General features: G+C 44.4%; 3 protein-coding genes across 3 annotated transcripts; 2 read left to right on the forward strand and 1 right to left on the reverse strand.

Moving 5' to 3' along the window:
* The first annotated feature begins 2,657 nt into the window (after window positions 1–2,657).
* Window positions 2,658–5,343, forward strand: gpr31 (G protein-coupled receptor 31). The gene is made up of 3 exons (XM_085938443.1): window positions 2,658–2,962; window positions 3,277–3,836; window positions 4,624–5,343. Exons 2-3 carry the CDS (start codon window positions 3,300–3,302, stop codon window positions 5,083–5,085), a joined length of 999 nt encoding a protein of 332 aa, XP_085794569.1. The 5' UTR covers window positions 2,658–2,962; window positions 3,277–3,299; the 3' UTR covers window positions 5,086–5,343.
* A 1,532-nt stretch (window positions 5,344–6,875) lies between these two features.
* On the forward strand, window positions 6,876–9,434 carry LOC147042382 (12-(S)-hydroxy-5,8,10,14-eicosatetraenoic acid receptor-like). Its single transcript, XM_085938441.1, has 4 exons — window positions 6,876–7,196; window positions 7,372–7,624; window positions 7,721–7,873; window positions 7,949–9,434. Exons 1-4 carry the CDS (start codon window positions 7,045–7,047, stop codon window positions 8,411–8,413), a joined length of 1,023 nt encoding a protein of 340 aa, XP_085794567.1. The 5' UTR covers window positions 6,876–7,044; the 3' UTR covers window positions 8,414–9,434.
* Window positions 9,271–12,318, reverse strand: msraa (methionine sulfoxide reductase Aa). Its single transcript, XM_085938444.1, has 6 exons — window positions 12,059–12,318; window positions 10,961–11,029; window positions 10,734–10,853; window positions 10,548–10,652; window positions 10,302–10,408; window positions 9,271–9,716 (listed from the first exon to the last, which is right to left on the reverse strand). Exons 1-6 carry the CDS (start codon window positions 12,201–12,203, stop codon window positions 9,546–9,548), a joined length of 717 nt encoding a protein of 238 aa, XP_085794570.1. The 5' UTR covers window positions 12,204–12,318; the 3' UTR covers window positions 9,271–9,545.
* Window positions 12,319–14,891: the final 2,573 nt, after the last annotated feature.

Genomic DNA, 14,891 nt, shown 5'->3' on the forward strand with positions numbered 1-14,891 from the left:
TACGCTAACCTTTAAAAATATAAAAATGATTGCCTCACTATTTTATATTTTGGACATTAAGCGTTTCTGGCATTTAGTGACATTAAGATGTAGTGAGCATCTGTATATGTCCATATAAAACCCAAATACTGAAGCACGATCAGGCCATGATATACTGTACATGACCACACGAGGGCAGCATTGCTCTCTTCATGTTGATTGACTCACTGACTCTTGTCATCACTCAGGCGTAGGAGTTTGTTTACAGTTTTGTCTGTATTTGCGCTGAAGAAAAATGTGTCTGCACTTGCCGTCATACATTTATGTATATTTATGGATGGTTCGTTTGAGACGTGCCTTCAGTCATGCATGGCGAGATCAGAATACGCAGGCAACAACTCGCCTGCTGCAGGGGAGGGGGGCTCAAATAGTTTTGTGTAGTGTTTGTATGCACGTTGAATGATGGCCTCATAAAGTCAATTTAAACATAGTACTGTATTTGTAATCTATAATCTTAATGACATATCCAAACATCTTGTTTGCAAACTTTTAAATTTCCTTGGAAGCCTAAAAAAAAAAAAAAACATTGTTTTGATTGTTTGATTTCTAAGTGGTTTACATTTTGGATGAAGTGCTGTAAAAAAAAAAGAAAAAAAAGATTAACTCTCAATTCAGAAATGATTTTCACATCTCTAAATAATGGCGGCACATTGTTTCTGTGAATTGATCAGGGGAGGAAAGAAATAAAGGCAAAATATAAAGAAAATGTTATTTGCTTTTTTTTTTATAGGTGTAGTGGCAGAGTAGAAAATTCTAGAAAAGATTCGTGGGAAAATTCTAAAAAAGATTAGTGGGGAAAAAATGTGACATTTGATTGTAGAGCCAGTGGATGCACGCAAATGTTTTGACTTTCTGCGAAATGGCCTCTATTGCATGACTTTTGAGTGCTCTGTGGTCTTTGTTATCAGCCAAATTGCACGCACTGATCAAATGATAACGGGTACATTCAATCAGGCTAAAGCTAAGCTAAAGATGCAAGTGACAGTGAAAGTGATGTTGCACTTCCTAACATTTGTGACATTATTTTACTTGAGATGTGAAAGTAGGGCTGTTTATACTCCAGGGCTCCCCCTACAGGTGTGGAGTGCCACTCCACCAGTGAGCATAAGCGGTTAAGAGAATGGATGGATATATTCTACATACCTGTAAATCTCGTAATCTTCTCTGCACACCTTTTTTTTCACTTCCTGATATCAATGTACCATGGTGTCAGTCGTTTGCAGTTTCCTTCCGTCCCACTGGCCTAAAAAAAAATTGAAATCAACATCCCGAGTTCTCTTCGGACCTTTTGCCGACCTTCTCGAAGGCGGTCAAAGTTGTGGTCCGTGTCACCACATCAAGGTCAAAATACGAGATATTTGACGTGTGATTTGCAGGTTAGGTTAAATCCATGACAGAATTTGTGCGTAATGTCTGAGATGCGTTTGAGTTGGCCTTAATCTCAGCATGTCAATCAAATTTGTCTCAAGGCAAAACAAGAGGGTGAGGCCAAGGAATGAAAGATTTAAGAGAGAACTAACAACTGTGAGACAAAACCAGTTTTGCATGGATTACAAAAGCACTAAATCTTTCCTCAATCCCATTTTTTTTTTTACAGGCAATTAAAAAAAATAAACAATTGGACCAGCAGAACCTTGTCAGCATTTGTCACCAGTTGAGCTGAATCACAATGTGTCCGAATGATGACCTTAACGCTGACTCAGTTGCGTCATAACAACGAATGACGTTTGCTATTTATATTTGGAGGAGAAAAAGTTCCTAATCTTGCAATAGTTTTCAACTGACAATTTGTAATCCTACATAACTGGTTGCATCCAGGAAGTTACTTTTTGAGAAATTCACATGAAATAAAATCGTTTTACTTTGGCAACCGGCGAGTAGTCAAACATGATCAGCATTATCTTTATAGTCCATAAAAGTGCCTCATAGTCGTTTGTCACTTGAGCAAGTCGTTGAGTTTTACGACAATCCTGGCGCGCCTTGATCTTCTAACCAAGAGACATGGTGGACAAATAAAGTATTGTCAGAAGGAGAAGGTGTTCAAAGGTCAGCTCCAAAGTAAACAGAAAAATATGAACGGGGAAAAAAAATATTTTCCTTGTCTGACTGGAGAACGTTTGCCATGCAACGAGCTGTCCGGACTTGTCGAGGGAGTCGGGAGGCATGCGGGAACCCTTCCACTACCTCCTCCGCCTCTTCCCTGAGGAACACCACATTCCTCGCATCTTCTCCTTCCACATTGGCAGTGTCATAAATCACTATTTCCACCGTGGATTCCCAGGCATCTGAAATGAATCCCACTGTGGCTGCTTGAGCGCAGTAAGTGACGCCAAGGGGGTACACGGGGAGGCCACACCGGAAAATAACATGTACGTCTGTGAAACTCCTCTTTCGTTTTCGACGCAAAGCTGGGGAAAAAATATCTCAGCTACATGCGAGATTGAACAAAGCGGGGCCATGAATAGCTCGGCAGATAATTCTCACACTTGGTGCCAAGAGATTGTCTGCGAGCGCCTGTCAAGCATGTCCATGTTGACATCGAGCTGTACGTCGGGGCCGGCTGGTGGGGCCCTGGGTGACTCACCTCCTGGGGCTATAAGGAGGAGCCTTGACTGGAGCGCAGAAACCAGTTGCGCCACTCTCCCGCTGTGGATCACTTCCAGAGCTGGAGCTCTCTGGCGTGAACTGAAGTATAACAAGCAGGATAGCCAGGACCCTGCACCCACCAGGAACCTTGCACCCATCTGGGACCCCTTGAGCTAAAAACTTTGGCGTGCATTCCACTGAAGGAACCAGTTGGACAGGATTCTGAGGGTTTGACAACAAGGATTTGCTATTATCGCTACGGCGCTACGCACTCTTGAGGACTTGCAAGTTGCGAAAAAATAAATCGGGGAAGGCTTTTTCCAGCATTTTTCCACAGGTAGGTGCCATGCAATAATTCACAGCAAGATATCACAACAGCTTGTTTTTCTGCGCTATTAAGGGAAGCTGAAATTTTTCGTTCCCTGACCAGCAGGCATCAAATCTTCTGAATCATTGTATTATATTTTTCATATCATCAGCTAAGGAGGGGGGGGGGGGGGGGGGGGCACATTAAAGATCAGGAGTTCAAGTTTCCTCTTCCAGGCGTAGAAGTAGGCTGTAACCACTCCCACAACGGCGCAGCATTTGGAGTCAATGTTTGCGTTTCAACAGACTTGACCAATAAAGATGATTCTGTTTCTGATTCCACAGAAGATTCCAACCCGGCTCCCGACATGGCGAACGGCTCCATATACCAGCTCATCGAAGATTGCGAGGCCACCCACAAGGGGCTCTACAAGTTCTACGCCGCCATTATGATTATAATCGTTGTCCTGGCCTTGCCTCTCAACATGTCCGTCCTGCACCTCTTCATCTTCAAGTTGAAGTTCTGGAAGTCCAACAGCAATAACGTCTTCCTGTTCAACCTGGTGCTGGCCGACATGCTGCTCCTCTTCAGCCTCCCCATCAAGGCGTACAACTTCATCCAGGGGGAACGGCGGTCCAGCAACGACGCCGTGTGCAAAGCCATGCTCTTCATGCTCTTCCTCAACCGGGGAGCCAGCATCGCCTTCCTCACCGTCACGTCCATCGACCGCTACTTCAACGTAGTCCACCCGGGTCGCAAGAATCTGCTTAAAGCTCTCAAGAAATCGCCGCACATCTCCATCTTCATCTGGCTGCTGCTTCTGCCCCTCACTATTCCGACCATGCTGAAGAACTTTGACTGCTGCAACAGCCACAGGAGTGACAAGGATGACACTCTGATCAAGGTACGGTGAGACCTGGTGGGAGATTATTTTTTTTTTAACATTCACTGGGGTCACTTGTATCTTCAGAAAGCAGGTAGGTGAAAGATAAAGCTCGATGAAGCTGGAGAAGGCTGCACTGTGTCACTGGTTCCAGGCTCGACGTGTCATGCCAGTCTATTAATAAAACATCTTGCTTAGTGGTTAGCAATGTGGCCTCATGGGAAGAAAGTCTACATGGGATCTCGGCTACTACTCCGCCTTCCTGCCGCATTCCAAAAACATGCGCTGATGATCGCTCCAAATTGCTTTCTGTTTACAAATTAAATCTACGTTGGCTTGAACTCGGCCGGTAAAATAATCTTTCGTATTTCCAGTGACGACTCTAAATTGTTCTTGATGTTTATATAAAAGTACATTAGGAAGACTGAAATTGTTTTCAGTGTTTACAAAAGACTTTGGTAAGTCCAAAAGTTATTTGTAGACTTAATAGTGGAGAGCCTCACCTCGGTGAATTTAACCGTGCGTGATAAAGGTCAGCTTGAGAAGAGAAACAAAAACAAAAAAAACCTGTCTGTAGCACTAGCTTAGCATTGCTGCTGACACACACGTGCGCTATACAAGGGTCACTGACAAAATACAAATGGGTGAACAATTAACATGAGATGTTCTTCTGGAAGTTATTAAACATAAAACACAAGATGAGCTCTATAGAGTTTTTTTCTGTTCTAGTTTTCTGGCATTTGATCCAAATGAAAAATGAAATTGCCATTCCGTTTGAAGTTGCACGTTGATCTTTTGTGTTCCTCAGGATGTGGTGGACAGTTTACGAGAAGCGGTCTTCTTCACGCAAATCCTCATCCCCTTCGTCATCCTGGTCTACTGCACCGTGCACATCGTCAACCGCTTGCGCAAGAAGACGGTGGGCAACAAGACGAAACTGAAGAGAGCCGTTCTCCTGGTCACCTCCGTCATGGTGGTCTTCTCGCTCTGCTTCCTGCCGTGCACCATCGCGCGGATGGTGCTCCTGGTGGCCCGCGTGCAGGAGTGGCGGGATTCGTCCCAGGACAAGGCGACGGTGGCTTTCGACGGCCTCATGGTTCTGTCCTACTTGGATTGTCTGCTGGACCCGCTGGTCTACTGCTTCTGCAGCACCAAGTTCAAGGCGCTCTACTTGTCCAATTATTTCCCCTTTTTGCTGAAGGACGATTCTTTGCCGATGGACAGCTCCACGGGGAACACGTCGAACCCCAAACGTAACAACGTCATCTGAGATCTTCATTGGTAAACTTGGACTATGAAGTCCGAAATATCTGATTCTGTTATTTTACGGCAGAGGAAAGGCCTGACGTTCTGGATTTAAAGAGGACACATTTGTCTTGGTTTTCAAAACCAATTACTGACTGACATGTTCTTAGGTAACAAGTTAATGAGATTATCTTGAATATGATATTGAAAATGAGATTTTGTTTATCAAAAGGTTTTTTACTTGCATGTCATTTGTCAAGGTCATTATTTGTAAATAAATAAAGATGACATATTTTTAATTTGAAGCATTTCTTTACAACATGTCAACGGATGGTGTAACTAATGAAACGTCCATCCGAAATGTGACAAGCGTGACGAAATAATCAACAATCCCATATGACCTCACACCGTGCGTTGGGCAACAACTGAAGATCGAAACGGGAAGGTGACTATTATTCATGTCACTTTGTCAATGCTGATTTCCTTAAAGTCTAAATGGAGGACAGGTTTCATTCCAAAAGGAACAAAATGTCCAATCATAAACTGTTAGTGTCCTACAAATGTTCCAGTATGAAAGTACATTTTAAATACATTTATATATCAATTTTTTTTTTTAATTGCCCACTTACGTAAACAACGTTAAACGATGAGACAATCAAAAGTATATATTGGTATATTGCCTACCATGGAAGGTTTTAGGGGAAATCATGACCTGGTTGATGACCTCGATGATGTCGTCACATGACACGGGGCTGTGATGTCATCCAGAGGGCAAGTGGGCACATGTGTTTGTGCATCTAAAAATAGAGGTCAGACAGTGAGCGCACTTTGATTAACTTTGTGTGTCATTGCTTTGTCTAACTTTACATTCTGTTGTCATAACATTACGTGTCGGGACACAACTATAGTTTCGGTCTGATGGAAGGGAAGAAGCTAGCGATGATGCAGTGGGATGAGTCGCGGCGCGCAAACTGAAAGTTGATAACTGATGAGCGAGATGATGAGCAGGAAAGATGAGCGAGGTTTCTCCCCAGACGGAGTCATCGCTTTTTAAGACTCATCGACAGCGACAAATAGCGGCTAGCTCATGTCGGAGTCGATGGAAGAGCTAACCCATCTTGAAGCGGGGGCAGAGAAGGTAGAGATGAGATTGCGAAATAAGATACGCGGTCGGCGAGAGGCACGTATGTGGGAGGAAGCTACGAGACAAACAACTTCCTCCTCCCCCCCCGTAAACTTGACTATGTACAAACTCTTTTTTTTTTGTTATCGCCATGGCAACGTCACAGATTGCTTGTGAAGCCAAGCGATTAACCAGCAAATAAATGATTACCGTGTGGGCTTTCGAGGCATCACTCCAAACAAGCGTCTTTAGCCAATAAATGCCTCGCCTCCAATCGACACCATCTTTTATCGTGGGCCTCAACCACTACAAGTCCTTATTTTCAACTATTTTTCCGCCAAGTGTGTAATCCACTACAACACATAAATGTGTCATCCCAAATCAGACAGATAAACACCTAAATTTGAATCAATGCATCATCAAATAAAGATCCAGAGGGCCGTGGCCATGTCGGGGGTCTTCCGCAATGCGAGACATGAGCAGACATGAGTGAGTGCCTGTCACGACCACCTGAGGAATTTCACAAGATTTTCCAGCAAAGAGCTCGGGAAACCACTGTCGACTTGTGACGCAATTATTCAGTTTGGATGGGGGGGAAAAAAAATGGGAGCCCAAGCGAGAAGATGCGGGAAGACCTGACTTGAAACCACACCTCCAAGTATGAAGCTCCTTCTCTCACTTGGTCTGTTTGCTTGAAGGGGTGGGGGGGCTTGGCTCTTATACCGCCACTCATCTGTCTGGCAGCAGTCAGCACCTTTGAGCCCCGGCGTTTACTAACCGAGCGCTTCCTCGGAATGTGACTCAAACTTGACGCCACCCTCCTGGACGAAGAGAAGCAGCGGCAGAGACAATAGCAGGAGGATGGGAATCAACTCGTCGGCCGTGGATCATAATTTGGACCACTGTAACGTGACCAACCCCGCGACGTACAACGTCCTCTCCGGGATCATCGTGGCACAGTTTGCGCTCGGTCTGCCTCTCAATCTCTCCGTCCTCTACATCTTCCTCTTCAGGTATCTCCACCTCTCATATTTGGTCAACATGATTCCTGTTTTCCCATGAAAAGAAGAAAAATGCCTTAAACAGATTTTTGAACTGCCTTATCTCACATAAACATATTCTGTTATTCTATTCATCCCAATGAATAAATGCCATGCCTTGAAACATCATTCCTTCGGATTCATGGAGGTTCAAGTTCTGGAGGAACAAGAGCGTGTTTCTGTTCAACATCGTGGTGGCCGACTTTCTGTTGGTGGCCTGCCTTCCCGGCAAGGCCTACATTTTCCAGCTGGGCTATAGGCGAAGTCCCACTTACTGGAAGTGCAAGACCATGCTCTTCATGCTCTTCCTCAACCGCGGGGCCAGCATCGCCTTCTTAGTCACCCTGACCCTGGACCGTTACTTCAATGTGGTGCACCTCGGACGGAGGAACTTCGTCAAGGTAATTCTCAGGCAGTGTTGGAAATCGCTCCTTACTCCTTAACACACAACTTTAATAATAGCAGAAAATCTTCCATTTTTCTGGGGATTTCTCAAGGTCCTGAAGAAGTCTCCGGAAATCTCGGTGGTGATCTGGCTACTTCTGTTGCCACCTACCATCCCAATCATGGTCAGTAGCTTCGAGTGCTGCAACAGCCACGGACGAAACGTGGAGACCATCTACCATGACATCACAGACACCTTCAGAGAGGTACTGAGCCCGTCACGTTCTTTGAAAAACACAATTGTACACGCATGTTTTCTCAACGGTGGTTGTCGGCCAAAGGTGGTGTTCTTCTCGCAAATCCTCATCCCTTTCATCATCTTGCTCTACTGCACGGTGCGCACCGTCCATCGGCTCAGGAGGAAGACGGTGGGAGAAAAGACCAAATTGAGGCGGGCCATGTGTGTGGTTATATCGGTGTTGGTCATCTACTCCGTTTGCTTCCTGCCGTGTACCATCACCCGAGCGGCGTTGATATTCGTGCGTCTGAAAAGATGGGAGGAGACCGAAGTTCTGGTGACTCAGGTGAACGACTCGCTGATGGTGCTGTCCTTCACCGACTGCCTGCTGGACCCGCTGGTCTACTGCTTCTGCCACTCGGGCTTTAAGGACGCCTACCTGAACACCTTCTGCCCGACTTTCCTGCACAAGAGACTGTGCAAGGCCGAAACCACAACAATATCTACTACGACGATCTTCGCAGGCAGGAGCCTCTCTTTGCCAATGGTTGAGACCTTTCAAGTATGAACGATATTTGGATGTGTTATTTTATTGTCTAAAGTCAAAGTCCATCATTATGTAGGCCCTGACGTTAACTGGCATTATATGTGGTCATATTGCAAAAACCGTCTTAAAAACAAATAAGAGCAAATGTTATGAAATGAGACACTTGAAATACGATTGACCTAAGTTAGGTCATTCCTCTGTGAAAACTGTATCACTGTATTTGGTTTATACTAACTACAGAAATCGTATTATTGTATTTCATTTAGGCTAAACAGTTTAACACTTTAAGAGAAATAAAAATTGAGGCGGCAAATTTAGGTGTCACGTTCGCATAAAATGCTACGTTAGCACAAAATGCTAATTTGTGGCCACAATTAAAAAAGGCTGTTAAATTGTTAAGACTTGTGCTTCTTTATATTTTTTGTAATAAACTTCGTCAAATAAAAAAAAACTTACCTTTTAAGGACGTCATGTATCGTTTACATATCGTGACAAATAAACATATCTGGCGCCAACCACATCAAAGGCAACAATGCTAATGGGCTTATTTCTTTCGGAACCATTTTAGTGCGACACCCAATGGGGAAACAGTGGTTACCGAGGCGACAACGGCAACAAAAACCGGTCTAACGCGTTCCATTTGCTTTTTTTTTTTTTTTTTTTTAACCCTCCATAAATCTAATCATTTAATCGTTTGTATTTTACGTTACAGCTTGTAGCGGTGATTTATGTATTCGGCGTTTATTTTTGTCGTGCACGTACATTATTGGAATGGTAATGTCCTTGCAGTGTTTCAGCAGCAACACGATAATTCATGACATGCACTGATCATCGTTACCTTGATGACAGATGTTCAAATTACAACCACCGTCAAAATCGTAAGTTAATAATGTGTTTAATCATTTATGAGAGAAGTGAAGCAACACTGCACTGGAGATGAATTAAGACGCTTCTCTGTTGCCCTCTGGCGGCAGTAAGTGATAACACTGAGCTTCTCCACCAATGACTTGGAAGCTAGTTTCAAGACAGTGACTGAAGTGACTCCAGCAAAACTAACTGTACAACGTATTCAAAACTCATTCCTATAAAATGCTAAATAAAAACCTGATTTAATGTTTTGGGGATTGTGATGATCCATGGCCAGGATTAGCCGTTAGACCTTTGCCTTGATTCCTATTGGACAGGAGACTCCAGTCCCGCCCAGCCCGCAGTAGCCGCCTGGGTTCTTGTTCAGGTATTGCTGGTGGTAATCCTCGGCATAGTAAAAGGGTTTTCCTTCCGCAATCTCTGTTGTGATGCTTCCAAAACCTTCTTCCGTCAGAACCTGCGTGAACAAACCCAGCGATAATCGATTTTGATTACGGGATGCAAAATTGCAAACTGTCCAATCACCTCGGCCGTCATTATTAGCAAAAGGAATCCTTCTTAATTTTCGGTCAAATTAGATGACATCAAGGTGAAACCTAAAAACTGTAGAATGTCACACACATAAGCAGAATGACACTTCAGATAAATAAATGAAATTAAAGATTTTAGGAACAACGTGTGTGTGTGCACTCGTGTTAGTTTTGCAACTCAAGCGACTTTAGCGGTGGACAGATTTAGGACCCAGATGGTTTGGCAAATGTGTGTGTGTGTGTGTGTACGTGTTTTTGCTTTGGGCCAACTTCTCACACACACGCACACACAGATGGGAGCGGGAGGGGGGGGGGGGGGGGGAAATTGAGGTGGGTGGGGGGGGGGGGCGTGTGCAATCTGGTGAGAAAACAGAAGAAAGCAAATAGATACGCTCACCACATAATTTCTATCAAGTCATGACCAAATGATCTTGGAGTGGTGACACGATTGCATCACGTTGACATCCCACACGGATGTGACCACTATGTTCATCAGTAACCACTGACCCTACCTTCTGATATTCATCTCGGGACGCGAGTGCCTCCTCTAGTTGCTGCTGGGCGCAAGTGTAGATTGCCGATCGGTATGACGTACCCACGTCGTTGCCCTGACGCATACCTTGCCAAAAAAAAAAAAAAAAGAATCTCACTGTACTGTTTTACATAATATCCACCAATAACCCAGCAAAATTTAGACGGTTTAGCACTTTTGAAAATATTCCGAGAAAAAATATGCAGCGTTGAGCATCCATACTGACCTTGTGTTGGGTTATGGCTTTCCCAAAAGACCTTGAGCAGATTGGCGAAGGGAATCTGGTTTGGATAAAAGACCACTCGGACCACCTCGGTGTGGCCTGTCATGCCTTAACAACAGAATATATTACATTTATGTGATGTAATATTGAAAAATAAATGTGTTTGTGTGTGTGTGTGTGTGTGTTTACCTGAGCACACTTCGTTGTAGGTGGGGTTAGGCGTGTACCCCCCGGCATAGCCCACCTGAGTGGAATAAACGCCTTTCTGACGCCAAAACTTCCTCTCTGCGCCCCAGAAGCAGCCCATCCCTGTGAGTCACCACAGCAATGAAGGAATAAAAAAATTACACAATAAATACACAACTCTGGAAAACCCGCATACTTCTGGTCTGAAGATCGTTGGACCACCTACTCACCAAAAACAACCATCTGCGTGTCTTCTGGGAACGGTGGCTCGGTTCTATTGCCGTTCACATCGTGTTTGGCTGAGGAAGAACATGGAACAAATATTTATATATATTTACAAATACCAATGGTGACAAATGTTTATGTGTGCATTACTATTATCATGATCATTATTCTCAGCATTATTATTAATTGACAACAAGCGAGCGTGTTTGTATGTGCGTCCATCAGCACCATAATAACCTTATCAAAACCAAAATGGTAGATCCTTTATGACACACACACACACACTACATATTAGTGCTGCTCTATTTCGGTTTGACCCCCACCGAACCACCTCCCCTTTCTCTGGGTGGCAATAATCTAATCTGATGGCAGGATGCTGTGTTGCTGTGTGAAACCACATCCAAATGAAGCAACATCCTGCCGTGGATGGGTTCTGTGTGAAAGGCAAAGGCAAGATGACTGGATGCTCTTCTGTTCCGGCAGCTATGCCAGTGAACGGCTTATTCATGGCGAGCCAACACTCAGCAGCCCCACTCATACTGAAGAGGGGAGCGCCGTGGTGCCAACGGGAACGGCTGCCAGATAAAAGCTGACAGCAGTCTTGTTTCCGACACACACTGCCATCTCAAATACTAAAAATAAAAAGAACATATCCTGTGGAAGCAGATGGACGAATGTTAGGACGGTCCGAAACGTGTCTTGGTTGTCACGTGACGTTATCACAATACAATGCATGTCCAGAATTGCCTATCCCTATGAAGTCGATTTGTTTTTGCAGATTATTTGGTTTATCTACATATCAAGTATGCAACGAGTCAATCATCACGTACATTCGGATTTCAGCCTCTTTTACTGCCGCTTCTCCTCATTTCTCCTACTTTATTGTTTATGCGGAAGTGTGCGCATGCGCACAACTATCGAAATAGAAACAAACACAAACTTATTTTTACACAATTAAGAGTTGATTCCGACCATCATTGAGCCATTAATTTGTCCGCAAATCATATTCACATGAAGAAATTATTGTAATCTACTTGAGTCGCGATAAAATCGTGTCGTCATCCCGAAGATAGCATGCTAAAGCTAAACCAATGGAGACTTACCAGCTACTTTGATGGCTTCAGTCCGGCCGGCTAGCGCTTTATCCGGGCTTGGCATGTGATTCTTGGAGGTCATGTCTCCCATCCGACTGTTGACAAAATGTCGCCAAAAAAGACTTAGTCTGGAGGCGTTGGAGGAGGAGACCATCGAACACAATCTCGGTTAGCTTATTCACGTAACATCCCCCTGCTTACACAAGTCATGTTTGTGTAACTGCACACGTTACTTAATTTTGTGAACCGACACTCATGACAAGACACAGGAAGTCATACTCGTATTAAACTCATAAATATTAAATGCATTCTTGGAAACAATTATTGACCTCCGTGCTGCTTTTGCCGCATCAAAATGACATCATACACACAGCATTGCACTGGTTACCTTAGTTTTACACATACCTATTATTTTAATCATTTCAATATTCACGCTGCACCATGCTACTATAAAAAGTTAAATTGTGTTTCTGTCACTAGGTGTCTCATATTTATGAAGTGTGTGGATGCAGTGGCGTGGTCCTGCAGCCCCCCCATCAGTCAGTCTGCAGGCTTGAGTGGGGGGGAGGAATGGACAGGAGATGCAAAACGACCATGTGGACCACTGCTTGTCCTTTTAAATTCACATTAGAATGACCAAAACGATGATGGGGAGGACAAAACGTGCAGCGCAATGAAACCAAATTGGAGTGAAGGCCACCATTTCAAGACAAATGACCAAAAACAATACACAGCATCTTTTCAAGTGAACATTTACTTTGTCATATTTTGCCATGTGTGTTTCAATGTCTATTTAGTTCATATGTGATTTGTTCGTGATAGATTGAAAAGCAGAAAATAGATTGGCCTTTCATTGAGCTGGTACACAGAAGAGAATGCAAGAGGGTGGGCGGGGGGTGGGGGTGCAGAGCTGGAGGCTGAGGATGTAACAGAGGACCACCCCTCCCCATCCTCTCTCCATCTGACTGCGCCCAGCTCTTCATCGTCATCCTTCATCCTCATCCTGCTGCAGCCTCATGCGCTCCCAAAAACATTTTCGGATTCTCGTTGGAATGCCTCGGGAGCTGCCCTGGACTCAGTTGGGGATGCAAGAACAACGACGACAACAAAAGGATGTAGGTCCGACGTCTGCATCCCTGTTCCTTATGCAGTCTCCGCAGCATCCTCACCCCCCCCCCCCCCCCTCCCTCCCCTTGTGCGGACCTCCGGCGTAGGGCTCCGACCGGGTGAAGCGCGCTCGGTAAGCCGCTCTAAAGCGCTTGATCGATGGTACACGTGTAGACTCGTCCGCATCGGCCTCCTTCCATCGCTTCCATGCGGTAAAAAAAAAAAAAAAAAATGAGAGAGGGTGTGGGGGGAACTGCGCCATTTGCCCTGACAGGTATTGTTTCAACTCTACTTAATGTTTTGATTTCGTTTTATCGTCCATGTATAAATTTGGCCTTTTTCAAATCTTAATTTCAGTGCTGCGCCGAAACCGCACAAAAAAAAAAGACGCAATGTGCGGTTGTGCTATGCATGCGCAAATTGTACGAGATTGCGCATACGCCCTCGTCTAACAAGAAATGCTTCCAATTAAATCACATTTAACACACTGGAAATGTCATTTAACATCATTTAAATGCACACAATTTGTGATTCCGTTGCAATTTCTCTGAACGTCAGGTTTACGCACAACCCCCACAAAAGGCAAGCGACCCCCCCCCAAGCCTCCCACCCTCCCCTTGCTGCTCGCTATCTAGGTCATTAGCATGTGATACTGCAGTTCCATTTGCACACAAAAATGCTGCAGGACGTCCGTTTTTTGTTTGATCTTTTTTTTTTTTTTTGGTGGGGGGGGGGGGGTTCTGATACGGGTGATGATGTCAAGTCCCAGCATCAGCATCATTCGTTTCCACCAACCCTCCTCCCTCCCCATCACCACCCCTGCAGCTGAGCCATTAATGCAGCACTCTATAAGAAGGTGCATTATGGCTACTAGATAATGGAGGCTGAAGGTTTTAATGGGCCCGAGTGCTGCCTAAAGGGCCATTCTGCTGCTTTTACCTGCCGCCTGTGCACAAAAAAACCTGCACCGTTTGCGTTCCACGGTGAATTAACTGAGAAACCCCCGGTGTCGAAAAATGTTAATTTACACCCTCGGGTTCTCTTGCGACTCGCTTGCCATTGGCGTGTAAAGACAAGATTTTGAGACTGAAATGAAAATGCATAAACATTAGTGTAATTCGAAGTTATGCTTTGTGCACACTTGGTGTGGCAGCCACAAGGTCACAAGGATGACACTGGAGGCATGCGCTGGAATTGAACAGAGAGAACCATGTTGGGGGGATGAAGGGGGGGGGGGGGGGGGGGCTGCAGGAAAAGTAGGCCAGCCGATGCAGTCGGCGATCACGTGAAAAGCGGGTTGTCTCTCGTCGTGTTCACAGCGGACCTTGATTTAAATGTCCATACAATTAAGGCACGCGGTGAATGCCAAGAGAGAAGCCTCATGACAACAACAGCACATTAGAAACAATTTAAAAAAAAAAGTGAATATATGGAACATGTAATGAATTTTTATGGCATGGCCACAAAGAAATTAGAGATAAAAGAATTCAAAATTAAGCAAAATGATGGCAATAAATATCACAAGAATGGGCCAATTGCTTTTGACAAAATGTCCCCAAAAAGTTCAAACCTAATTTTGGGAGGTTTTAATTGTTCAAATGTCACAAGTACTCTTCTTTGTGTTCTATTTTTATGCTTACGTTTTGAAAGGTTTGTAATATTCTGTATCATAAAGCTCATTGTGTGACGCAGTAGAGTTGCACAAGCAAACATTCTTAAATACCTCTGGAACATG

This window comes from Syngnathus leptorhynchus, chromosome 18 (genome assembly GCF_054491065.1).
Source record: "Syngnathus leptorhynchus isolate UIUO chromosome 18, UIUO_Slep, whole genome shotgun sequence".
Classification (NCBI taxonomy): Eukaryota; Metazoa; Chordata; class Actinopteri; order Syngnathiformes; family Syngnathidae; genus Syngnathus; species Syngnathus leptorhynchus.

What these genes read in the sequence shown, in the direction of transcription:
- msraa (XM_085938444.1), bottom strand. Translation starts at nt 12,203, where the DNA reads ATGGTCTCCTCCTCCAACGCCTCCAGACTAAGTCTTTTTTGGCGACAT. An exon ending in TGAAGCCATCAAAGTAGCTG is followed by an intron (nt 11,030 to 12,058) that starts GTAAGTCTCCAT and finishes GTTCTTCCTCAG; the next exon opens with CCAAACACGATGTGAACGGC. An exon ending in CACGCAGATGGTTGTTTTTG is followed by an intron (nt 10,854 to 10,960) that starts GTGAGTAGGTGG and finishes GGTGACTCACAG; the next exon opens with GGATGGGCTGCTTCTGGGGC.
- gpr31 (XM_085938443.1), top strand. Translation starts at nt 3,300, where the DNA reads ATGGCGAACGGCTCCATATACCAGCTCATCGAAGATTGCGAGGCCACC. An exon ending in AGGATGACACTCTGATCAAG is followed by an intron (nt 3,837 to 4,623) that starts GTACGGTGAGAC and finishes TGTGTTCCTCAG; the next exon opens with GATGTGGTGGACAGTTTACG.
- LOC147042382 (XM_085938441.1), top strand. Translation starts at nt 7,045, where the DNA reads ATGGGAATCAACTCGTCGGCCGTGGATCATAATTTGGACCACTGTAAC. An exon ending in GACGGAGGAACTTCGTCAAG is followed by an intron (nt 7,625 to 7,720) that starts GTAATTCTCAGG and finishes GGATTTCTCAAG; the next exon opens with GTCCTGAAGAAGTCTCCGGA. An exon ending in TCACAGACACCTTCAGAGAG is followed by an intron (nt 7,874 to 7,948) that starts GTACTGAGCCCG and finishes TGTCGGCCAAAG; the next exon opens with GTGGTGTTCTTCTCGCAAAT.